We start from the raw sequence: 26,378 nt of genomic DNA, 5'->3' as shown, positions 1-26,378 counted from the left end.
GGGGTTTCAGGTCAAATTCGTCATCGTGCCCCGCTCTGTCAATACACTTCTAATAGGGCGATTAATGAATACAATGAATACATCTGTTATTGAATTATTTACCACACGTAAAGATATTATTGTATCTGACCTATGTTACAGATGTATGTAATGTATGTATCTTGCATCAGATATTTAGACCTATAGAAATATAAAATTAAAATGAAATAAAAACGAACATAAATAAATAAACTTGTGGGATACTGATCTTTGATTAATGACAATGTACAGTATGAAAACAATCATCAACATTGATACACCTGTGAGAGACATCAAACGTTTACAAGCTCCTCAAATATTATCACTTTCTATATGTTTCATCATAGATTTAAGGTCCTTGGATGTTATGAAGCAAGTTGAGGACTATTTTTATGCAACACATGATGACGTTCCTCTGAAGTGCAAAGCATCCTGCAGGGAGTTGAGCTTTCTGCTGAGAGTGGGTCAAATCTCAATGCAAAAACCTTGTGAAATACTGATTATTCATGTCAAAATGGTGAGTGTGGCTACGATCAGCTCAGTAATGTAATGTTGTAGTAAGTAATGTTGACTGAAATTATGATGAAGTTTCCTCTGCAAGCAGCAACAAATCATCATTTAAATCTTGAAAAACTTGTTGAAAAATAAGATGTACAAGTAAAGATGTTTATTAATAATAGTGAGCAGATGTTTGATCATCTATATCACCATAGCTTTTGCAGTTTTAACATTTTATTCCCATACGGCATGTAAAAAAATGAAGACTCTTGTCCAATGAAATCTGAGTCCTCAAAAAAATGTTGTTTATCTTGGTGATGATTGAAACTGCAATCATGTTTACTAAGTTACAAGCAGAATTCCATCCAAACATTTGGCATACGTCAATATACCAGATTTACTGGTGCTTCTCACTTTTTATCCAAACGCCAGAACAGTTTGTGCCATTATTCAATCACTTTGTAAGTTGATTCGAAACATTAAGCCGGATCTTTTGCTCTCCCCCCGTGAAAATGAAAACACAACTTTCTGGCCCAAATTTCCCACCCTGCATCTCATTCATTCATCACTTACTGTCAAACAACTTGGGCGGGCCTCTCCGCGCTGATCCCCGCGGTGTAATTTCGCCTGACAGGGCGTTCCATTCGCGTACACAAATGAAATCAGCCCCATATGCAAAGAGATTAATGACCCGTGTCACAGGGTACGGTTCTGCTGTTACAAACAATGGAGACAGAGGCTGGCCAAGAGCCACAGTTCTGATGGACAACCATGCGCCGCTCCAGAAAGAGGTCCGGCCAGATTGAGCAGATCTATTGTGGTGTTCTACCTGGCAAGCAGAATGCATTTCTATTCTATAGTGGGGGGTGGGGGGCTTATTCAAATGAAAATAACAGGGAAAGTTGCACAAGCGTTGCAGCTGAATGGTGCCGACTGCTGAGGGGGGGGGGGGGGTGTTCTTTCCCTGAGGAGGTTCATGGACACAACTGCAGATCAGTGACCAGGCAATGATGAAAAAAGCAGATGTCCAAGTCTCTGTCGAAGAGACCTTAATGGAAAGCATGAGGGATTAAGATAGAGATGAGGGGGGGTGATATTGAGATGTTATTTGGGAAAATTTTGATGGTGGGATCTGATCCACAAGGGCAGTTACACAACAAACCGATTCTCCGTGCCAGCACATTCATCCTTTGAATTATAGATGAGTGTTTTTTTCTGCAAGCACCTCGTGCCTTTTTTTTGCTTTCTTTTCACGCCTGTCATACAGCAATCAGCTGTTGTTAGCTTATTAATATTATGTATAGTCTGTTCAAAAATGAGTGATGGTTCAGATGCACAGGCCACCGGCCTGCTGTAAATTTGTCAGTTATAGAATTCTGCTGGGATTCATTTTTTTGAATAAATTCTGCTGGTTTGAGAAGCAGGAGGTTATGTTATCCAAACTGCACAAACTTAGTGTGCACATTTTGTAAACCCAACATCAGATAATTTATCCCCTCACATGCAATGCCGTACTGTATTATTCTTAGACTGCGAGGGAAGGGAATCCTCAAGGAGCAAGATAATCTTTCCAAAGTATACTATGAAATATTAAATGGATATAGAACTATGAGTGATTTGCATGTGATTAGTATTTATTTCATCAACATTAACTTTATTGCAACATCACAATATCCCAGCGTGTGCTACAGCACTGCAGACTTGCTCTGATCTCATTTAGTCACACGGCATCCTAAGATGAACAAGTGAAGTTGAGGTTCTGCTGTGAAACAATTACTGCAGACAAAGATGAAGGATAAAATGCACCCGGCAAGAACATCCATGCGTCCGTGTAATGAATTGGCGAAGCCGACCCTGTGCACAAGTACTACATGGGTCTGTTACACTCTGAATGACAAACTGGACTCCAAGGTCCCCAGTGAATCATTGAAAACTCACGGTGGCTGTTTGACATTTAACTTTTGTTTAATTTCCATTTCCTGTTGAGGATGTGGACACAAAGCATTCATTTGTACTATTTTAGGACATTTAACGCTCCACTGGATAGAATGCAATCAAGTGGTAACATGATAAAGAGACACATCTGGGACACCGTTAAGGGTGACAATTTACATATTGGATCTTTTAGATTTTAGAACGTTTGTGTTGTTGCGTGTGGACGGTTTAATTTTAGTGTGCGACCGCCCTCTTGGTGCCGCCGAGTTTGACAATAATTGCAGCAAAGGTGCCGTCTTGGACGTCCCCCACAGTAAATACACATGATGAATTGAAAATGAGTCTATAAATGGAGGAAATACATGCAGTGCCAAATATGCTGCTGCTAGAAAAGCTGTTGGCTAAAATGAAATATGTCAACAGGTAGTTTAGGTGATTCTGTGAATGTGACAAGTTGGCTATTAATAACAGACGAGTGCCCAGGAACAATGGAACCGTCGAGTGCAACAACAAATATAGATGTGCAGATTCTCAACAGACCTCGGTGTTCAGTAGCAGCAGGTTATCATTACAATGATGGCTGAGTCAGAGGTAATGAATAACAACAACATGTTTGGCGTTTCTAAAGGGTTGAAATGCTTAAATTAGGCGTCATAATGCAAAGCCAAAGAGGAGAAGCAGGATAGAAAATTTGTGGATGGATGATTCCATTAAAAGAAAGCATGCTGATACATAACTAACGTTGTCTTGTCCATACCTGAGACTTTAACTTTAAGTTTTCAAGGGGCAGCGGCCTGACTGACTGTAGCTCCGGGGGGCACCACCAGGGGGCTCTGGTTTCAAAGCCAAGTGCAGCCAGGGGGCAATTATCAACCACTTAAGCAGAAGGCTCTGATATTCATAGAAGGGCTCTCTAATATAACGGCGTGTCCACATGCTGGAGGACGCAGCAAAAGCTGAACGTAGTAGCACAACCTTGTGTCCGTGATGCAATGATGAGATCTCATCATTGCATCACAAACCCAGAAAGAAATGTGAGCCCAATTTTCATTCCTTCAAGACCTCAAGATGAGCTGCGACCTGGAAGCGGGCCGTGGTACGCTTGTACTTCGCTTCGTATCCCATGGAACGGAGAAAGTGACAGTGAGGCGCAGTGTAACGCGGGGCAGATCGGGCCAGAGGGCATTTGTTTTATTTGACAGTTGCGCGTCCCAAAAAAAAAGGGCGAGCGAGCCTAATGGGATTTAGCCTGGAGCCGCCGTCTGAGAGTCCCCCCCCCCCATTGTATACATTTCCATCTCCAGTCGACTCGGTGGACGCGCGGCCCTCCTGGCTGGCACGTCTCTGTGTGTTAGCCGTGACCCAAAAAGGTCTGCCTTGTTTCTAATTTCCTCTGTTTATTATATTCCTTTTGTATCAAAGCCTCCACGTTTCCTCGAGACCACCGTGGAGGCAGCAATCAAATGTGGACAACGAGACAAAATACCCAGCTTTTACAGACAAAACCTCAGGGGGTGAATGAGTGTGTTATGAGTGTGCGAAGGAGAGAGAGAGAGAGAGAGAGAGAGAGAGATTCCACATTGTGAAGTGCTGACATCTGCTGCAGGCCCTTGCAGGGCTGGAATGTGATACTCTCCTTCACACAAAGGGCCTTGGCCCTTGCAGTAGGCACAAGAAGCCCCCCATGTGCCCCTCTCCACCGGGCAACACGCGTACGAAGCGTCCGTGCCCAGATATGAACTGATTAAAACCACAGAACCTTCAACCCTGGATGCTGGGGAGATGGTCGCTACTCAGCTCTCTTTGAGGTGGTGGTTTCTCAGCTATGTGAGACAGACCGGGGGGGGGGGGGGGGGGGGGGGGTTGAATTGCTGCAGCATTGCATCATGTGTCTGGCTCAATGGGTTCAATATGTCTCCAGCTCCCCTTTTGATTGTTGTGTCTGCACCAGACTTACCATGCACTGAGAGCGGGGGGATCTTGCCATACAATGGAGTAGGGGAGGAACCACATGAAACGCTGTTGATGAGGTACATCAGCGTGCCGGGGAGAAAGGAAGCAGCGTCTCTGCTTTGATGTGACAAATTGGGAAGCTCTTGAACGTTTCCTTCCACAGAAACATTTGATGCAGAGTCTGGAGGGTCGGCGCACATCTGTCCTTCATCCCTTTATGTGTGGGAAATCACTCAAGGCTTTAAACAATTATTCAATCGTTACAACAAGCTTACTTATGAAAGTGCTTTTTTATGGTGAGCTTCCTGGTGAGGGTCTGCACTGCCCACATCATTGTGTATGTAAGCCATTTGGGGGACCATGGGTATGACATGTAACAGTGGTGTAGCCCAAAATGAACAGATATTCAGGAGCGCTTCCTCAAACAATGACTTGGTAATATATTTTGTATTGAGATGCAACTATTCCCCCTGCAAATCACCTCAACTTTTGAATGATTTTAGAATTTGGGAGAAAATTCACTCAAAAGAGCAGAACGAAAAAAATAACTAATGACAGTATTAGACTTTCCCCCATAAATGTCCACTTCAATCTGGTATTTGAGTGTTTCGCTTACTTTTGAAGTAAGGAGCAAACAGTCTGTAAATATGTATATTAATGATTCCTTTATATTAATGATTACAGACGGAGCGCAGCTGCTCGGTTATCTGGATGCAACTCTTTGTCCACGTGGACCTGCATTGGACAATTTGTCACTGAAAGTGGGTGAAACAGCCCATTGGACCCCGCAGCAGCAGCAGCAGCAGCAGCAGCAGCGCAATAGTTAACCCGCCGGGGAGTTTCCTCTGCTGGGAAGTTGCACTTTATGTACAGCACCTGTTGTGCCGACTGTTGGCAGTGTGCGCATACCCGACCCCGGCTGAGCCGCGACACTTTATCTCCACCAAGTTATTGCTCAAGACCCGCGCGGGACAACAGAGGCTGTTGCGGGTGGTTTCTGGGTGCAGACTGACTGTGTCAGGTTGCTGAACCCTCTCGCCGTCTCTGCTTGAGCTTTTTGGCTGTAATGCGTAAAGATCGACCCGGATTTATCCAGACGGAGTCGGGAACGCACCGCGGACGCGCGCGCTTTAGCCAAAATGCATCTGCGCTTTTCGAAGTGATCTCGTGCTGTAGATGATATGCCTACATGGGGGCGAATTCCAAACTAAATCCAGGATTATAATTCGATAGAGTTAAGCCACGTCCAACTCAGTAACCAACTTTTCTCAGTACCAACAGGTGCGCACCGCGCGTCACGAAGTGGCGACATCTGCGAGCTTTGGATGCGGATTTGTCTTGATTTAGGACGATACAACTTTCACTTGTCCCCCCAGAAGGACTGATAAAGATTATGTGGATTCTACTCTGGCTTTACCCTCTCCAAATGTGTCCGAAACAGCACTGGTGCCCCGTAAACGACGCACGTGCGTGGTGATACAAACCATCCTGTCAACAGCGCTTTGTGATCGCCAACCACCACTCATCCAAATGATCCTTCCATTCATATTCCTCCTTGCATCGCTTCTCCAACAATATGGCACGGAAGCCGAATCAAGTCAAGTCAGCAAGTTTCAGCCCCCAACTGTAAAAGAGCAAAACGGTGAGTTCTCATTGTTTGTTTTTCAACCATTTAGAACAAAATGCTTGAAACCATTATTTTTGAAACGCACATCTTGCTTGTGTTCAAACTGCAATGAATGGGAGCGTTTCATTCACATTAAAGTGCATTATCCAGCCATAGGAAGTGCAGATTTACATTTTACCTTTTAAAGTGTACCCGTGTATGTTTAAGGGGGGAAACCCCCTAAAATTCCTTGTCCCCCCGAGGGAAGTTTTTCCTCTGATCACAAAAAAAGGTTCCATTCATGCAGCAGTGATTTGCGTCCCCTCAGAGCTGCACAGAGCTGCACTATCAAATGCAGGAACTATGAGACTGAAGTTGAGGTGTATTTAGTGAATAATTACCTTTCCGACATCTGATGTCCTGCCATCGTTTGTAATTTGGCAATTGCATTCTTTGTTGTTGGACAGTGTGTGGCCGATAGTGTGTGTGTGTGTGTGGGACCATCTTTTAAAGTTGAAAAAAGCAATAGATTTTTCAACGATGCTCTGACTCATGTCCACTGGCTTCTCATCTCCATGGAATCTTCTTGATTGTTTGATACCTTCACCACGCTCGCCTAGTTGGATGGTGTCTCACTTCAATATTAACCAATCCGTGCGACTCCCGATTCACTTTCCTCTCAGACACTTTCTTTTTGTTATGAACCAGGAATACCAGCACTCCATCATAATAGTCCTCCTTTTTGAGTACAAAGCTACAGCTATACAGGCATGAGCCTTGCAGGAGGATTTTCCTAATCTTCTTCTTATAAATGCTAGTTCAAGTTAGTGGAGCATTTATAAACTAGCAGAAAAGCTAATTTGTAATGGACTGATATACTGATTTAAACAGCAACATGACAACAGGACCAGTTAAAAGTGGCGCGGCGTCTGCACGCTGCAGATGGTGTTCCTCTCAAGCTTCATTCATTGCTCAGCCGTCCCACAGCCGGTGGGTTTGACTGTGTGAGGACACGCAGCGCTGACTTCACTCTACAGTAACAGTCGGGGCTGGGAAACCAGAGCCTCCCGCCGGGACCTCCGGGTTTAATCAGGACGGCAGAGAAAGGAAAACAGCATCGATGGGAGGGAGTCGGGGGAGGCGGGGAGGGGTGGGAGTAGTGGAAGGTGTCGGGTGGAGAGATGTTGAGCTTGTCAAAGGAGTCTTTGAAAAACAGCGGCCACACGTTGGCTGAGGGCGAAGCCGGGCCAGGCCGCCCGTGACCTTTGACTGGGCGCTCACCGCTCTGGCGTGCTTGATTGCTGATGCTATGCGAGACAATTTGATATCGATCTAAGGAAGGAATGGGGTGGGGGAGGGGGGCAGACCTGTCTGGCCTGTTTAGTAGTAGTTGCAGAGAGAGGGGCCTTACGCTTCGATAGCATGCATCGCATACGTCATTTTCAATAGGTTTGCAATAACCGCCCAAAAGGTTTCGCGGTTATTAAGAAAAATCACATTGGTAGAAATGACACCTGACATTCGACAGCGTTGTGTTTCCTCCAAAAGCAGGAAGCCTATTCACATAGAAATGTGTTTTGTAGGAGATATAGTTGTGATTTCTTACATGATTTATGTTCTGTATTAAATAGAGCAGCATTTTTTAGACTCAGTTCAATGAATGGTGTTCATCCGTCCATGCATGTAGACTCAGGCATATCACAACAAAGCCGTAGCTGCACCTTGTCTGCGGGCGTATTAACTAAAGTATATAAGCTCGCTTCATTGCACTGACACGACCTTTGTTCCTGTTGAAGCGCTCACAAAGCCTTTTCCTGTAAGGCTGTGATTTTCTGGCAGTTATATAACACTGAAGGTGCATCTCAGCTTCCCAATCATGCAGGTAGGTCATCACAGGGAGCTCCTCTTTATATCATCTCTGTGATTTATGTAGCCTGGCTTCACTTCCCCGTAGAAGGCCATGTTTTAAACCCCCCCGCCCACCGGCCCACCCATACGCACCGGCCTGTAGGCTTATTAGAAAAATCCGGCAGCAAATATTGGTGGGGGATGCGGATTACCTGCAGATATGATCCCCTCCTCGGGCCAGTAGGGGAAGGTATGCAACGCGCTAGACCTGCCAATGATCACAGAGGCGGCTGTTCTGCTGCAGATTACGAGATTAGGGCGAGAACTGGGGTCACAAGGGGTCACTGGGGCCCCGTGTGAACGCGTGTAGTCCTTTGCGTATACACGAAAGCAGGGTGGAAAGGATACAGAGGTGCATTGTGCATTCATCGGATAATGATGCAGATAAACAGTTTAAAGTTTCAGGGTGGCCGTTCAGGTGCAATGTGAAGCGTGGCCCTCATCACACGTTCATTCATAGATGGCTGACAAGGGTTTGTTAATAGCAAACCTTGAGGAAAGTGTCATTATAATTTGTTTTTTTTTCTCAGTCGGGTTCTTGCAAGTATTTGTCCCATTCATTTTTTACAAAGACAATGTGGGTTTGAATGACGGTTCAAGCACTTCTGAGGCGTTTAAAACTGAATACTCTCCAAAAAAACTGCAGGGGGAGAAGGCAACTTCAATTCCTAAGATGCAGAGAGAAGAACCATCTGATCACAGAGCGCTAGCTTGCGAAAGTCAATTCAGTTTGAGGCTTTGGGATATTTGGGATGCAGTCAGTAACTGTTACAAAAACAGTCACTTGCAGGATTTTGTCTGCTTGAAGATGTCAGCTGGAGCTCATGGTTGTCCATCTTTCAAAACAAGTTGAAAGAATAAAACATTGTGACGGCAATACCACAAACCTATTAAATTAAATTTGCATAGGAGGACTGTCATGTTTCTGAATTGAGGACACTGTCCACTGCTCAAGATAAAGTGGATCCCACTTCACTTCATTTAGACTTTTAGCTTGAAGGTCACCCAATTAAGTTCCCTAAAATGATGTATGCACAACGTGTTAAGAAAATGTAAATGTTGCTCTCCTCAGTTACCAGATCTGTCCAGACAAATCCTCATGGTGCAATCTTCTTCTGCTTGCAGCTACAAGTGGGGCAAGCTGGCGTTGTGGTTTTCTGTTATTTTAAGTGCTATTTTAAACTTTTAATTGTAAATCATGATGTGCCTCGCAAAAGCAAGGAAAGAAAACTAGCCGGTTTTTAAATACAGGTCAGATGTTTCGTGTGTTTCCAGTGAAAAGAGGCTGTACTCTGATGGAATGAATGCAACACGTTGCAGTCCATCGCTGCAGTTGGCAGCGCAGCAGCAGCCGGGATTCTTGTCTTAATTAAAACCATCCGGGTAAAAACGTCCGGGTCAAATGAATTAATCGACTCAGCGGGTCGCAATGAAAGAAACAACTAAATTGATTTTGTTTAGATGAGCTATTAATGAACCCAATGATTTGTTTTTTATTCGAACAATGGATTTTAACAGTTCAGGCCCATTCGTCATGAAAGTCCGAACTGTAAGTAAGAAAAAGAAGTCTGCAGTCATTTCACTTTCCCCCCCGACCACTGAACACAGACAGGTCTGTGTCTGCTGCCAGGAGCAGTTTTTTCCCCTCGGCATCTCACTGCAGAGTGAGGCGACCCCGGATAACAGTGTCTATGTTTTTCCTGTCAGCGCTATTTGAACTCCAAGTGCTGTATTTGGCAAGCAAAGCGTGCCACCGCCTGCCCGCTGTTTGTCATTTCAGGCGGCGGGAGCACCGGCAGCCGGGGGGACGTCTCCAGGGAGCCGGCTCGCGGGTTTAGGCTTCACCCGGAGAAGAAATGCTCTCACAAGACACTCAGCCTTGAGCTCGACTGAGTTAGTATGAGTGAGGTGTTTTATTTTGTTGCTTAGGGCCAATGCTTTGGCCGCTGATGGTCTGACGGAGTCAGACATACCGTAGAAATTGGATGAGAGCAGTGTCAATGCAACAATAATTCAAAAAGCGCAACCGGCTCAAAACACAAAAGTCATACATTTCTACCGCATGGGATTTCTATCTGATAGCGTTTGGTACAGAGGTTAGTGCTAAAGGTGCAGTAGAACCAGCACAATGACCCAGTAGAGCAGATTGGAAACTGGGCCAGAGACCCAATCAGGCATCTATGAGAGATTAATCCCCTGTAAAGTGGCTGCCTTTTAAAAGTCTGAAGTTTTTAAACGCCACCACATCTGCAGACTCACATGCTCATTCATTTTTCCATCTGTTTACATTATGTCTTGTTTTTCTCAGTTAGAAACCCACAGATATGACACTTCACCCTCTGAATTGGGGGTGGAATTTAAATATATCCTTTTTGTCTTTTACTTGCGGTAGTTTGTCTCCGCTGGATAAGGACCTCTATGATGACAATGACAAACCTGAACCTGTGGACAAACCTGAAGATTAGATATTTAGAAAAAGAGTTGGACCACCCGTGTTTACAAAAAAAGTAAAGACTCACTGGTCAACTTGGCTACATTGTCCATCATGCAAGAAGAACATTTAACTTAAAAATAACCTGTGGTAACACAGATATTTGAAAACAGATAAAGTATGTTCACAGATTTAACCAAAAAGGGTTTGTCACTGCAAAAGAACTTTGTCACACCAAATGTAACCCTATTCATTTATTCATCTGGTTATTAGCTCGTTTTGGAGTGCCCTTGGGCAAGGCACAGTGGCCAGTATCAGTACCAGCGGCTGAACCCGGAGCTCCCGGGTCTGAAGGCTGGTGATCAGCAAACATCGGCTGGATGAATGCCGTCCTGAAGTGAAACCTTTGATGTGGTTGAGGGTTCTTTAGTGTTCGTATCAGTTCCCTTAGTGTGGTGGTCTCATTGTCCTGCCGCCGCCAATGGCCCTCCATTCTAATGAAAAGCCACCAGACCTCACTATATTCTCTCTACAGCTAAAATAAATACAGATAACATTTCTATCGTGTTCCTTTTTTTTCCTTCTCGTTCTTTCCTTATCTTCACAATGAAATTACTTGAAATCAAAAAGCAATTTGGCTTCCTTTAGCGGAAGGACTGTGTGAATGTTATCAGCCGTCTGCGTGCTTCAAGTAGCTCCGGTCTGACCAGCTGGCAGCGAGCAAAGCAGCGCCACACGAAGCAAAGGAAAACAAAGCCAAAGGGAAAAGGAGCCTCTCACTGCTGCGAGAGCAGAAAAGTTCAGACCCCTGGACACAGCGGCGCGGGTAGCCACGGTGCTAACGCCGCGTGCAGGCTGAACACGAAGGGAGCAGCACGTCTGCCCAAAGTCAAGATCACTCACCTGTCAGAGCAGATACCTGCCGAACCCTTCGAGGTCCTCGGCTCCTTGTTTTCATCTCCCCGGGCTCATCGTCATAATGTCTGCTGTCTAGTTTTTTTAGCAGCTCATAAGGACTTAAGGGTTTAAGAAGTATTACTCCGAATAAATTCCATTTCTATAAAAATAATGACACAGAGTGACCATATGCCAACTGATGCGTTCCTCAAAGACATATCAAACAAATGACAGAAGCTCCGTCAGTGAGGACCGCTCGTCTCGCGGCGGTTTTTAACTGAACCGAAGATCTTGGCATTGAGGTGAGCTGACCTTGGCTACTGTCTCTGGAGGGCATGTGTCAACGGCCGAGGTGAAGCAAAAATAAGTTATGTTGCCAACAACGCCACCTAGGTAAAGGCTAAGAGCCCTAGGAACTCAACTAAAACAAAAGTCCAGGTTCTTTATATTTGGGGGAGAGCAGTGACATAATGACCCAAAAGGAGACAAGGGCGGAAATACTAATAAGGTATTTATTTTAATATAAATGCTTAAAATGTATCCTAAACCCTAAAATAGTCCATCCAAGGCCACCACAGCAGAGTCCCGCACGTAGATCTCCCACCAGCCACAACACTGGGTTGACAGCCGCCCTCTGCTGCTCGTGCTGCTCCTGCTGCTCCTGCTGCTCCTGCTGCTCCTGCTGCTCCTGCTGCTCCTGCTGCTCCTGCTGCTCCTGCTACCACCACAGCTCCAGCTCCAGCTCCAGCTCCAGCTCCAGCTCCAGCTCCAGCTCCAGCTCCAGCTCCAGCTCCAGCTCCAGCTCCAGCTCCAGCTCCACACTGCCACGTGTCCTCTCTCTGTTCTTTCTGCACTCCCCAGTCTCTGTCCACCTGTCTTAAAAAGGGAACAGCCCCGCCCTTGGCAGTTCTCCATTGGTCCCTTTGCCAATCAGCGGCTGATTGTTGGTGTGTCACTGGGGCAGATTGTCAATTAAGGACACCATGCCAATTAAAACTGCAAACAAATTGCCACACAAATCATGCAAGCAAACAACAAAAACCATGCAGTAATATCAATAAAATAAACCAATAAACATGCAATTGTCCACCCCGTGACATACCCCCCCACTTAAATGTAGGCAGTCCCTGCCACTGGACAAGCCTAGTCTCGATATCGGCCTGGTGGTAGTCCACGGGTAGTTCGTGTCGACCGGCGGAGCACATTCTCCACTACTCCTGCTGGTTGTTGTTGTTGTTGAGGCAAAAAGTCTGCCCCTGCTTCTGGGGGCACCACATAAAATCCAAAACATACAGGGTCTACTTCCGCCCCTGTCTCGATTCTAGTTTCTGGTTCAGGGGGGACATGGACGGGGGTTATACAAAGTTTCAAAGCATTCCTGTGCTGGGTTCTTTCCTCCCCCCCACGCTCTGGCCTAACTTTATACACCACTCCAGAATCGCCCACAAGGCTAACTACAACATAGGGCTCTGGATTCCACCATGACCGTAGCTTCCCTTGCCCCTGTCTGTTCCTATCTCTTACCCACACTCGTTCACCTGGGAGGAAGGATAACGCCTGGGCCTTACGGTCGAAGTTTCTCTTATCACGTTCAGCAGCATGACCCATCCTACCTCTTGCGAGCTTGTAGGCTGAAGTTAGCTTATGATGATGGTCTTCCACCCACCCACTAAGTGTCAACTCGGGTTGGTGGGGCGCTACTCCCAGCTCGACGTCTACTGGGAGTCTTAGATGGCGGCCAAACATAAGGTAGGCTGGGGCAAAACCTGTAGAACTGTGGACAGTATTGTTGTAGGCTTGTAACAACTCAGGAACATGCTCTGCCCACCTATTCTGCCTTTCACCCTCCAAGGTGCGCAATAAGTTTAGCAGAGTCTGGTTCATCCTTTCTACCCTACCGTTTCCGGCTGGATGATAGGGGGTTGTTCGACTCTTCGCTACTCCATACATAGCGCAAAGCTGCTGCATCAAAGTGGATTCGAAGTTTGGGCCCATATCGGAATGGAAACGACCTGGGCAGCCGAATGTCTGAATGACATGAGTCCATATTGCCTTGACTGTAGTCTTCGCTGTCTGGTCTCGAGTTGGTACAGCCCATGCGTAACGGGTAAACATGTCAGTCATCACAAGGATATTTTGGTACACGTCTGTAGGCCTACCAAGAGAAAGAAAATCAAGGGCAACTACCTCAAGAGGGTATGACACAACAATTGGGTTCAGGGGTGCCTTAGCCTCTACTTTGTCTTTCTTCAAGCTACACATGACACACCCCGAATGAAAGCCCTGCACCTCTTCTTCCATACAAGGCCAGTAGAAACAGCGTCGAATATTGGCCAAGGTCCTCTCAACCCCTGGATGTCCAGCTGCCACATGGTACTTCTGCCAGACTTCTTGGCACCTAGCTGTTGGACACACAATTTGGGATCGTAGCTCGTGAGTGTTAGGGTCTATTACCTCCCGGTAGAGGACCTGTTCTCGGATAACCAATTTCTTCCATTGTTGGAGGATCCTTCTGGTCTTATCGGTCATAGCCCTTTTCTCTGGTCCTTGTGGAGGAAGTCCCTGGCCCACATACCTCTTGACGATGGCAATGTCAGGGTCATCCTGTTGCCAGCTTCCCCACTCTCCAGATAGCAGTGCCACTCCATCCTCTTGGTCGAGCCTAGCAGTGGTGAGGTCGACCCTAGCCGATGCTCTGCCTGTGGACATGGACACTTGGGGGAACCTGGACAGGGCATCAGCGTTAGCATTCTCCTTTCCAGAGCGGTACTTCACAGTATAATCAAAAGAGGCAAGTTGTGCAACCCACCGCTGCTCCACAGCGCCCAGACGAGCAGTCTGTAAGTGAGCCACTGGGTTGTTGTCTGTGAATACTACAAACTTGGCTCCGGTGAGGTAGTCTTTGAACTTTTCCACAACAGCCCACTTTAGGGCCAAAAGTTCTAACTTGAAAGAGCTATAGTTTGAATCATTCTGTTCTGCCGGGTGCAAGCTACGGCTAGCATAAGCGATTACCCGCTCTTGGCCCCCTTGCACTTGGGCAAGGACTGCGCCCAGTCCTTTGTTACTGGCATCAGTATACACTACAAAAGGCAGCGTGAAGTCTGCATAAGCTAGGATTGGAGCTTGGGTTAGGGCAGCCTTCAGTTGTTCAAAAGCAGATTGGCATTCTTCTGTCCAAATCACATTCTGAGACCCTGACCTTTTATCAGTGGGAATACCTGCTAAAAGCGCATTCAAGGGTCGGGCAATCTTTGAGAACCCCGATACAAAACGCCTATAATAACCTGCCAACCCTAGGAAGGCTCTAACCTGTTTGATGGTCGTTGGGGGACTCCATTCAGTGACTGCAGACACCTTCTCAGGATCAGGACGGACGCCTTCCTGGTCGACCACATGGCCTAGAAACTTCACCTGTTGCTGCAAGAGTTTACATTTGCTGGTTTTAAGTTTCAGACCATACTTCTGCAGTCTTTTAAACACCTCTTCCAGATGCTGCAAGTGAGAGGGGAAATCCTTTGAATAAACAATGATGTCATCCAGGTAGACCAGCAGAGACTCTGTTAGTTGCCCGCCAAGGCATCGTTGCATAAGGCGCTGAAAAGTAGCAGGGGCATTACAAAGGCCAAATGGCATCCTATCAAACTCGAAAAGACCCAGCGGTGTTGTAAAGGCGGTCTTCTCGCGATCTTGGGGGTCCATTTCCACCTGCCAGTAGCCACTTGCCAGGTCCAAGGTTGAAAACCACTCAGCCCTATGTAGGGTGGTAAGGGTCTCTTCAATTCTGGGGAGGGGAAACGCATCCTTATGAGTCACAGAGTTCAATTTCCTGTAATCCACACAGAACCTCAAACTTCCATCTTTTTTCCGAACCAGCACAATAGGTGAGGCCCATGGGCTAGAGCTCTCTCGAATGACACGGTTATTTAGCATACCTGCTAGCAGACTCTTCATATCTTTATACAGAGTTGGAGGTAAGGGCCGGAACCGGTCTCGAATTGGAGCCGCATCACCCGTGGGTATTCTGTGTTGGATAATGTTAGTCCGACCAAAGTCATCGTCGTTGGCGGCAAAAACATCACTCCACTTCTTTAATAGAACACCAAGGTCCACCCGTTGCTGCTCAGTTAGATCAGGCCGGTCAACCGAATTGTTAACCCACCAGTCTGGATTTTTACCTTCTGGGACCTCAGAGGCCTCCACAACGCCAACCTGAACTACACCCTCTGAGTCTTGTGTTAGGCTCAAATTCTCCTTTCCATACAAGTCCGCCTCCTCTACTTGGCTGATAGTCCCCAACTTCTGGTATCGGCCTATGGACAGACTGTATGGGTGAGGATTACAAAGGCGAACAGGAAGTCTTCCTTTCCTTACCGTTACCACGGATCTTGCAGTGCCAACGGCACTGGTGTGTGGGAGGGGTTCCACCAGTCCACAATAATCAGCCCCTTTCGGGCCCATACAAGCACGACCCCATATTACCACTTCGGTGAAGGCTGGAACACATACCTTCTGGCGGGTAGCGGGACGGATATAATGCGTGGCCAATTCACCTGTTGAGACGCTGATCCGACGGCATGTAGCAAAGGCATGACTCCAAGCCTTTTGAGCCTGAGGGCTATCACAGGGCAATGCAGATCCCCCTGTATTCTGGAAAAGAGTCTTCCAGCAAGCACCAATGACATTCATTCCCAGAATCAAGGGATTGGTTGAACACTCGTTTTTTACAATGACAACACCCCTATTCGGTATCTTAATGTGTCCCACTTCGAAGTTCATCACTGCGTAGCCTATATACGGGATATCCAAGCCATTAGCCGCCTTGAGAGTCAATACAGCAGAGGTTCCTCCCACCCCCAGCTTACAATCAGGGAAATGTCGTTCCAGTACTTGCTGTTGCATTAAAGTTACTTGAGACCCAGTATCCAGTAACCCTGAGAGTTCTACTCCATCTATGCAAACCTTTACTAGTGGACAATTTCCTACAAAAGTTGGGGCGGCCCCTAAATTGGCTATACCGTCTGACCCTACTACTCGGACCTCAGGAGCAGGGCTAACTAGTTTAAAGCCAGCTGGGTTTCTGAAGTTCTTCTACAAAACCTAGCCACATGTCCCGGCTGTTTGCAGCGACGGCAGATAGGCCTACCTTCAGTATCCCATGTATTGGAGCAATCGGATGTAGCTCGTCGTCGTCCGCCTACTGGTGGAGGATAAAGGGAATGGTTAGGTGGCATACGCTCTAGGAGAGGCCTTAGTTCCTTAACGATCTCCTGAGTCAGCCCCTTCATCTGGCCCGCAACTTCTGCCATAATCTCATCCTTCAAGGCTTGTTTCCAACCCCGTTCTGATGTCAAGGGCTTTACTGCCTGGGGTTCTCGCACAGCAGAACACTCTGCTTCAATTTGCCTTTTGCCACCATGCTCGTCGTCTAGCAGCATCGCCTCCTGGCGTAGGTCATCGAAACTCCGTCCCGGGTTACGTCGGGCATAGGTTTTTAGGTCCTGGGCCAGGGCGCCTTCCTCCAAGCCGAGTAGAAACTGTTCGCGCAGATTGCTTTCTGTGGGGGCGTCATCTGGGCTGCGTTGCTGTAGCCTGCAGTATAGCCCTCGCAAACGTAACAGATAAGTTTTCACAGTTTCCCTAGGCCTTTGATGACACTTATAAAACTGGGCCCGCAATGCAGGAATAGAAGTTTGTTCCCCATAGAGTGCATCTAAACAAGTAAATATTTTAGCAACTCTATCGCGCTCAGTCTCAGCCAGAACACCAACCTGTTGTTTGGCTTCCCCCCCTAAAGCTCCCAAAACAATTTCTATTTTCCTTGCTTCAGGAAATTCCTGAATACCTAAAAGTCCCTGGATCTGTTCCTTCCAATCCCCATATTGTAGACTGCCATTAGGGCCCGTATATTTGGGCACCCAGGGGGCACCAGCATATAAGGGCATCATCATCATTGCTAGGTTAAACAACAATCCTTTAGGCCACTGTTCACTGCTCCCAAAAATCCAAATCCTGCCAGCAACGCCAAATTTATGTCAACGGCCGAGGTGAAGCAAAAATAAGTTATGTTGCCAACAACGCCACCTAGGTAAAGGCTAAGAGCCCTAGGAACTCAACTAAAACAAAAGTCCAGGTTCTTTATATTTGGGGGAGAGCAGTGACATAATGACCCAAAAGGAGACAAGGGCGGAAATACTAATAAGGTATTTATTTTAATATAAATGCTTAAAATGTATCCTAAACCCTAAAATAGTCCATCCAAGGCCACCACAGCAGAGTCCCGCACGTAGATCTCCCACCAGCCACAACACTGGGTTGACAGCCGCCCTCTGCTGCTCGTGCTGCTCCTGCTGCTCCTGCTGCTCCTGCTGCTCCTGCTGCTCCTGCTGCTCCTGCTGCTCCTGCTGCTCCTGCTACCACCACAGCTCCAGCTCCAGCTCCAGCTCCAGCTCCAGCTCCAGCTCCAGCTCCAGCTCCAGCTCCAGCTCCAGCTCCAGCTCCAGCTCCAGCTCCAGCTCCACACTGCCACGTGTCCTCTCTCTGTTCTTTCTGCACTCCCCAGTCTCTGTCCACCTGTCTTAAAAAGGGAACAGCCCCGCCCTTGGCAGTTCTCCATTGGTCCCTTTGCCAATCAGCGGCTGATTGTTGGTGTGTCACTGGGGCAGATTGTCAATTAAGGACACCATGCCAATTAAAACTGCAAACAAATTGCCACACAAATCATGCAAGCAAACAACAAAAACCATGCAGTAATATCAATAAAATAAACCAATAAACATGCAATTGTCCACCCCGTGACACATGTCTGCGTATCTCGGGGCAGGTGTCATCACCTCCTGTCAGAGAGGTATTTCAAAGCGTCCCAAATCGGCTCCCGCTCGTCAAGTCGCCGGGGTTCAGCTCGCAGCTGACTGACGAGGACCTCGACCCGGATCAAGTGCTGAAGAACCCTGCAGCTGTGGCTTTTTTTTGTTACAATGGAATAAGACTTTCTTGGTAACACTTTACATTGACTCAGAGTTCCTGAATGAAGCGTGAGAGAAGTTGATTTAGAACCGACTGCTAGAAACAATGTTATGCTCCATATAAACTGCAAGGGCACACCGTTGTTAGTCCTCATTCTGTGCATGTAGACCACTATTTGTGCACCATTCCATTCCGATTTTTAAGTAATATCTACGTTATGCACCATTCGTTTTAAAATGAAATTTAGAATTCATTTGTTCTGAAACTATTTAGGCAACACATACACATCCAAAGAAAGTATTTATTTATTAGCCATATTACGTGTCTAAACAGACTGCACCTGAACTTGCTGCAGTCTGTAGCCCTGCAGTATCATATTTTCTACAAAGAGAAATGGCATTTCTCACGGAATTCCACAGAAACAATGTCGACCTCGTCGCTTGATAGCAGAACTCTCAGAGGTCGTAGCATCAAAACACCTCGAATATGGAACAAACGAACGCGACTCTTCCATCTCTTCCTCTTCATTATCACACAGAGGGCTCCTCGGGTCTGTAACCAAGCCGCTGGATTCATCCGAAGCGGCGGAGACATTTCACGGTTATCGAGCGCCGTCATTAATGATGCTAATTTTAGAAAGCAGCAACGAGAGTCACTGATGCTCGAGAAGCCTCGCGCAGTTTAGAGCACACACTCATCAGTGCAGATATGATATGCACGTCTAGTTGGGAATAATAAAAGGGACAATTTGACTGTAGCTTCACAACATTATTAAGCTAATGAGAAGTGTGTGCTGTGCGTCTAGAATGCATTACGGTGCATTTGAAGCTGCCTGGAATGTGCTCAGTTAAGCTGAGATCATTTGCTTGAATAATAACACAATATCCCCCATTTGTCCTCATCGGTGACTGAGGGGCTTGAGACGGTCCTGCTGAACATGGTGACTTACTTGATTTACTTGAGTGTTTCCATTTTAAGAAACTTCATACCTGCTCCAAGAGGCTCTTTTATCAGTTTGACAATGCTTTGTCACGGAGCTGAAAGCAGGGACTCAATGAAAGGCTTCAAATGTGTGTTTTAAACAAGACAGAAACGCTACAAACATGTAAATGAGTTAAACTTAGTTTGACTGCTGGACTTTCACTTGTAGTGGAGTATTTTTACCAGGTGGTATTAGCACTGTTACCTAAGTAGTTTAACCTCTTCTGTAAGTAAACCAATGAAAGTCAATGCGTGTATCTTCTGGCGCTTCGTGTATCTCAGTTGCATGAAACTATTGGGACATCGGAAGCCTTCTCTGCTAGCGAGAGCTCATGTGTTCATATTAGTGCTGTCAAAGGACTAAGATATTTAATCACGATAAATCGGTTTGGATTCATGACTCGTAGAGGAACCTATTGTATTTTTAAGGAATTATTACTATTATTATTATTATTCTCACAAACCGTGGCCCTTTTTTATCATATTCAAAAATTTGTTAAATTTGGCATGGATATCTGGACTGTCAAAAAATTTGATCATTTTTGGGTCTCACGTTTGGGTATAAAGAAATGTCTCTAGAGTTTTATTTTGTAGTTTCATGCCTTTCTTGCGTCCCTGGGGTAACTTCACTTCCTGCCTTGTCCTGTCTTCCCCTGTGATTGTCTGCAGTGTCGATGATTGTTTCCACCTGTGTCCAACCACCTGGTCCCTGTTTCGTCTTTGTTTCCCCCCCTCCAAAAAAGGAAAGAAAAAAAAACCCGTTAATCTTGCGATAATAAAATTGACGTCGTTAAAATGGGTTTGCATTAACGTCGATAATAACGAGTTTAACTGACCGCACTAGTTCAAATTAAATGTAAAAGCTAAAATACTTAATATACCAACTCATAAGACATGCGTGTGTTTATGTCCCATTGGAGGAGAGTGAGAAAAGTAACAGAAGCTATTAAATGGAGATGTGAAATACCCCAGCTCGAATGCATTTACGGGGGGGGCACACCTGTCCCAGTAATCGTCGGCATTGCTCCTTCCCATGCTGCCCGGATTTTGTCACCTAGCACATGGCGGGAGTTGATATGCGACACTTTACGGTAACCCAATCACTTACTATTTTTAGAATGTACGACTTTTCCCGAAGCACGAGCAGGTTTTTCGGTGCAGACGATGAGCTCACATACACACACACTCGGATCCCCGGGGGGGGGGGGGGGGGGTCCGTTTCTACGGGCCAAATGGAATGAAAATGCGCGTTCACTTTTACGTCTTCTGACAGACTGGAAGGATTTTTGCTGTCTGCGCAGTGAACACGAATCTCCATTTAATAAAATAAGAGGGAAATTGCCGTTTACTCCAGCCAGCTCCTCCATAACACAGAGTAGACCGCCGGGAAAAACCTTGGTCTTGAAGCCATTATTTTGGGATAGCTTCCACTGCTGGTGATGTGGAACTTCACCATAACACTCACTAAAAAAGAAAGGTCAGGTGATAAGGAGGGTAATAAAGGACATACTTTGCCTTTTCTGTTCATTGAGGAAACTGTTGTGGAGGCGCTACACAATTAGCATTTTGTAACCGTGTTGAGCTGCCGGGCCTCGTACCATGCATCATGTGAAGTAGCAGCTCCGACGGATTTACTGGAAGAATGCGCTTGATTCATTCAGCAGCTTTACGCTGAGACAAGTGGACATGTCCACATCATTCGGTTCTCTTGTTACTGGGACATCTAGTTGACCCCTTAGGTGCAGCAGTGGCCCCTCTTTCAACAAGCCCTTGCGCCGCGTGCCGGTGCGGACAGCGAGTAGCTGGCTTGTCGCTAAACGCTTGTGAATGCATGCTACTCGAGGATTAAAACGGCGTCTGATTCTGGGCGCGGAGACGGAGAGAGAGAGAGAGAGAGAGAGAGAACAGCTCAAGTGTCCAGATGTTGCGTGGCTCTTAAAGCGGTTCTGGAATTACTCAATTACACTAGACGGTGTCGCCAGACGATGTTGAATCAGCTTAGAGCTCGAAGTAATGCGATATATGTTGTTTGGTCCTCAACATGAGCCAGTGCAGAACATGCAGTGCCTTAATGGAAGGTCGGTGTAATGTTCAGAAAGGCGGAATCTTAATGCTGGAGGTGTTTGGCCAGCTGCTCTCATTGCAGATCAGTTGGACTTGTCATAACAGGGAAAAGCACAGGTGTAACGTATTTTCTTAATCGTGGCTCGACTCCAGGTAGGTGCACGTGCAGGCCGTGCCACTGGGTGTGCACGCACAGCACTAGAACTGGCATGACAAAATGTGGCACGGGCTTTTCCTAATGTTATTAGCTGGACGCGTGATTGACATGTGGACGTTTCCACGTTGAGAAAGGTCTATTCAGTGCTGGAGCCTTGTGTAAAATGTCGTAAGAATTGTCAAAGATGGCGTCGTTGGTCTGGAATGAGTAAGTCCACGTTTTCCTCCTGGTGATAATTGGCGTGACATGAACTGGGACGGTTGCCACTCAAAACTTCATTGGGCATTAGGAGAGGAAAAGCATTCGTATGTTTTAATTTTATTTCCAGTAATGGCACATTTGCAGAATGTCATCAGGTGTTTTTAGAATGCTCTTCCTTTGTTGGACCTCCATCAGATTCAGTGCTGTGGACACAGCAAACCTTCAAAAAAACAACAATAATAATCAAGGAAAAAGAATATTTGCTCAGATTAAATCAATAGAGATGCATGTTCTTCAAACAAATACCCACTTTAAGCCCTTTGCACAGTGAATTTGAAACATTCCCCTCTTCAAGACTTTTTCACTCCATGTTTCCCTTTTCCACGAAAGATTGTGTGATAACAGCTTGAACAGACACCTTCTGAATGAGTAATGCTTGCAGAATGACAGAGTCTGTCACAAGAGTACAACATTTTACCAACCAGTTAGGGGAGAAGGAGTTAAGCCCCCCCCCCCCCATCCTTTTTCTTTTCCCCTCCGTATCTTACATCTGTTCTGCTGCCTCTAATTAGTGCTTTTACAGACGGCAGCATTAGAGGCATGCCAACTAAGGAGATGCCATTGGCAAGGAAGATCTGTCATGCAGAGCTCGGTTTGTCAAAAGCGATCTTTCATGTTCTGCCTCGACAACCAAAGCTTGTGCAACACTTTGTCGGCCTTCACACCTGTTGACCGCCGTCAGCCCGGATGCAAAGAGGGTCACCGAGTTGGTTGTTTTTTTTTTTGGCGCGGTTCGCACCATCGGATGCTTTTCCTGAAGGATTTGTTTGCTGCGAGTGTTTCTGTTGTGCAAAATCGCCTGATCTTGTAGAGCCTGTTCATGCTTACAGATGAAGACGAGAGCAGAAACCGTCGACGCCTCAGAAGTTACGTAACATGCATTGTTTTACATGCCAGCGCCTTTCAAAGAGGGTACTGAAGAATATCTTGAAGAGTATTTTGCGGTAACAACTATGCAGTCTGACTTTGTAAAAACCCGGGCAGTTAGAGAATCAAACAAAGGATGATACCATACAAGCATCATTCAGTTGTCATACATTGCCAAATGTGGGCTTTTGCTATTATTTCACAGCTGTGGCTATAAAAAAAAAAAACATAATTTGTGACTCATTAGAAACTCAGTTGTTGCTCATATCCGCGATAATCACCGGTGTCTGCGGGCCACAGCGTAATATATATTTACCCAGATGTACGAGTCCACTTTCAGGACAGAAAGGCATGTGTTTTGTAACCGTTCATCGGGAAGCCATTACACCACTATTGTTCCTCGAGTGCAGCCCTGTGAATATTAATTGTTTCCGAAGATAAAACAAGGCGCTCGGTTGCTCGCTGTGTTTTTTTCCCCATCGGCTCTCTACTGATAACCGTTGAATTGTGCGGCGGGGGTTATCTCTGCGGAGATGATTAAAAGGCTTTCTTTGCGACAGCGGCTTAATGACCGGAGGGGACTGGGACCTGAGTGCTGCCATCGCTTCGCCATTTATCAAACCAATTCCCTCAGACCGGCACACACTCAAGTGAGACCCGGCTCGTCGGATGACATCACGTCGGTCCCCAGCAGATAATAATCGCGATGAAAAGGGATGTAAAAGGGATCAGAGGTGGAACACGGGGATACTTGCAGTTCAGGGAACCTGATTAAATTCCCAGTGTGTGTGAGACAGTAATGGTTTGACGAGTTGGGATAACACCAACTGAGTTCATCAAAGTGTGAATAAATCATAATCACCTACCTTTTTCCTCCATTACGGCGACAGGTGTTTGATCGAGTGGGTGGACGTGTTGAAGCTGTAGTGTTTCGAAACGAGAAACCTTTGGAAGCCCTTGGATGACCAGCTCCAGCCTTTATACAATCATTATATTTCCCCTATTTAATGGGAATTAAGCTGCAGACACTAAGTCAGGTACCAGGTACCTACCTGGGACGTCTGCACGGACACTGTTCCCTGGATGCTTTTTGGGTTTTTGGCACCTTGGTAGGTGCACGGCAGCGACTGAATCATTAGCGAAGAGGGGGGGGGGGGGGGGGGGGTTTGACCAAGGGGGGGTAGGTCGTCAGCTTGAGTCCCGTGCGAATTTCCAGGCAGTGAATTAGACACACTCCTCTCCGCCGTCACAGTGCATCTGAAGAGGGCTTCGGCGGGTACACACCGGCCTCGTGGCAGAAAGAGAGCAGCGGCGCCCTCGGCAAATACAGGTTGAAGGGAATATACTGCAACTCTTCTCCAGGCAGCCGGGTCAGCGGTGGTTTTAAAGGCTTGGCGGGGTGGCAGCAATAACCCCGCTTGAAGAAATTGATCTGTATCACATCAAAATGTTCCCTCCTTCTCTCATTTGGATTCATCAATTCAATTCGCCACAGCTGGAAATCTCCTCCGACCTTCGCAGGCCTCGTGAGATCTTGCTTAAAGGGTTCTTCGGAGGTTCTAATCTTAGATAAATAGATTAAAGGGTGGACCGTCGTATTTACTCAGTGTGCGAGTTTGGACCGAGGTTTTATTGAGATGCAGCTCAGATACGTGCGGCTCCAGATAACTTTAGAGAACCATTAACTGAAGACCTCAATGACCTCTTGCCGTGTCCATTGCAGATCTGATTGCTCCTGTCGCGGAGCCAGGGAGGTACAAAGCACACTGTGATCAGCTGTCAATCCTCTGGGCCGCGTCTTTGATCCGACTTAAGCCCGGCGTCTGGCCAAGCCGTCCTCCAATCTGTCCCGCCGCAGATCAATCTGTAATTTTCTCCAAACATCCTGTCCAGCGCACAGATGTGACTACAAAGCAGCCCGGAGCTTCTGTCCACAGCTGTGAAGAGACGTTTAAAAAAGATGTGGTTCATCTGTCAACGCTTGGTCCCCAGCCAGAAGGGGAACTCAAGTCAGGCCCGTCTCAAGTGTTCGTGAGAGACGTCTCACAGACATTTTTTACTCCATTTTTCTGGGGCTAAACTAGCATTCCATTCCCTTTATAAATAACTTGATTGTCTTTCACCTTGTTAAAAGACAAATGTTTTTAATGCTAGCTAAAACGCTCTCTTCTAAATAAGGCGGTTGAGGGAATATTTAATAAAAGCGAAAATTATCTTTGTATTTTGTAAATACAAAAGAGAGGCGATGAGGTCGAATGGGCTTACTCTCATATCGGTAATGAAAATATGTCTGAATTCAGTCTCCAGGGCCAAGACTAAGAATACCAGAGAGTCACCTCAAATAGACGTCTCTCGTGAAAAGGCCGACACTCAATCCTCCTTTCACTTGATGCTAAACGCAAGTGTCAGCACTAATTGGAGGCTCCAGGAAGTCATTGGGGGGGGTTGGGGGAGGGGGCGTTGTAACATGAGGACAAGCTGTTGTGTGGAGACGAGTCTCTCGCCGTGGTGAGGCCTGAGGAGTTGGAATACTTTGGCTCTGCGCTGGTGGGTCTGCTTTTAACAAAACGTCACATGTGCAGCCTGCAGCTGTGACTTAACAAAATCATCATTTGTAATTTGCATTGAGGGCATACAGTATTCTTGAGCAGTTTGGGGAGTTAAATCCCACCAAGGCTCCGGGGCTCATTATGTTATTCCACTCTTTTAACTCAATGTTGGCTCTTGTTTTACTACCGTGTTTGTCTCACATTCACACCAATTAAAATGGACTTTATGATGTGTTTCAATCCTAAAGTTTATCCTAACCTCATTCTAAGTCTTCCAAAATACATACACACTCAAATATTTACTTATACCACTTTTATTTAGACTAACCCTAACCTTAAAATACCCGGAACGCTTGCCAAGGACCCAAAACTCTTTAGTCTGAAGTTGCCCGAAAACCCACACCAGCCCACTAGCGGCATGAGGAGAGGCCGTCTCATATCATCTGCAGATGTTTTGCTCGGCCGCTGCAGCAGGTGCCAGCAGATGGCCGTGCCGCCCAGTTGGCCGGGTTGACCTCGTGGTTAAAACGAGACTCGCATTTGGTGAGGCAACCTCTGAGCGCTGCAGTCTCCCTGAGAGGTCATCAACACGCTGACCCCTGCCGGTCCGGCCTCCCTGAAGATAGAGGGCCGTGGAGAAGGAGCATTTCATCCTTATTACATTGCAACAGTCCTTTCACCGCTGGGACTGATTGCATTTCTAGTGACCTTTGACCTCATCACTCATATTTATCCACCTGTTGATGACAGGACGGGAAATTGAAGAGGTTTAAAAAAGTGCAGTGGACATGAGAAGGAGCTGTACTCTGTCCAACGAATGCAAGGTTATGATTGTAATGTTTGCATTTTTTAATCCACTTTCCGTCTGCGTAAGAAGGGGAGGAAACAGCGTGACTAACGGCGCCGCTACTCTTTGTCTAAATGGACCTTCACAGGTCCAGTAACCCTCCATCCAGTAATGTGATGTTCTTGTCATGGATCTCATCCTCCCTCATGTTAAGCCATTCAAAAGCATAGATAGCATTAGATTGAGTCATAGAGGTCATGAATATGTATTTTTTGATAACTGAAGCGATGAAGCAAGTAACATCCTGACTGACGGCTATGTAATACAAATATTTTCATTATCAATTATTTCATCCGCAGGAACGAAAATGTTTTTCCAATCATTTAGATCATGCTCAACATATTACGAACATTGTATACACCGTGTACACAGTGCAAGCATATGATAGAAGAGAGAAGACATTGACTTACAAAAACGAATGTAAAGTAACAACCGTGACT

The 26,378-nt window shown here is 46.3% G+C and overlaps 1 protein-coding gene across 1 annotated transcript in view; it reads left to right on the top strand.

Moving 5' to 3' along the window:
- Window positions 1-5,309: 5,309 nt before the first annotated feature.
- The window catches only part of pdgfc (platelet derived growth factor c), a 36,719-nt gene continuing 15,650 nt past the window's right edge, over window positions 5,310-26,378 (top strand). Inside the window, exon 1 of the mRNA XM_037459613.2 lies at window positions 5,310-6,046. Within this exon, the coding sequence (XP_037315510.2) occupies window positions 5,935-6,046 (112 nt within the window). The 5' untranslated portion in view covers window positions 5,310-5,934. The remainder of the gene's footprint in view (window positions 6,047-26,378) is intronic.

Source organism: Pungitius pungitius, chromosome 2, assembly GCF_949316345.1.
Source record: "Pungitius pungitius chromosome 2, fPunPun2.1, whole genome shotgun sequence".
Lineage (NCBI taxonomy): Eukaryota > Metazoa > Chordata > Actinopteri > Perciformes > Gasterosteidae > Pungitius > Pungitius pungitius.
The sequence above is the reverse complement of the archived record's forward strand: the minus strand, read 5'-3'. Positions and strand labels throughout refer to the sequence as shown.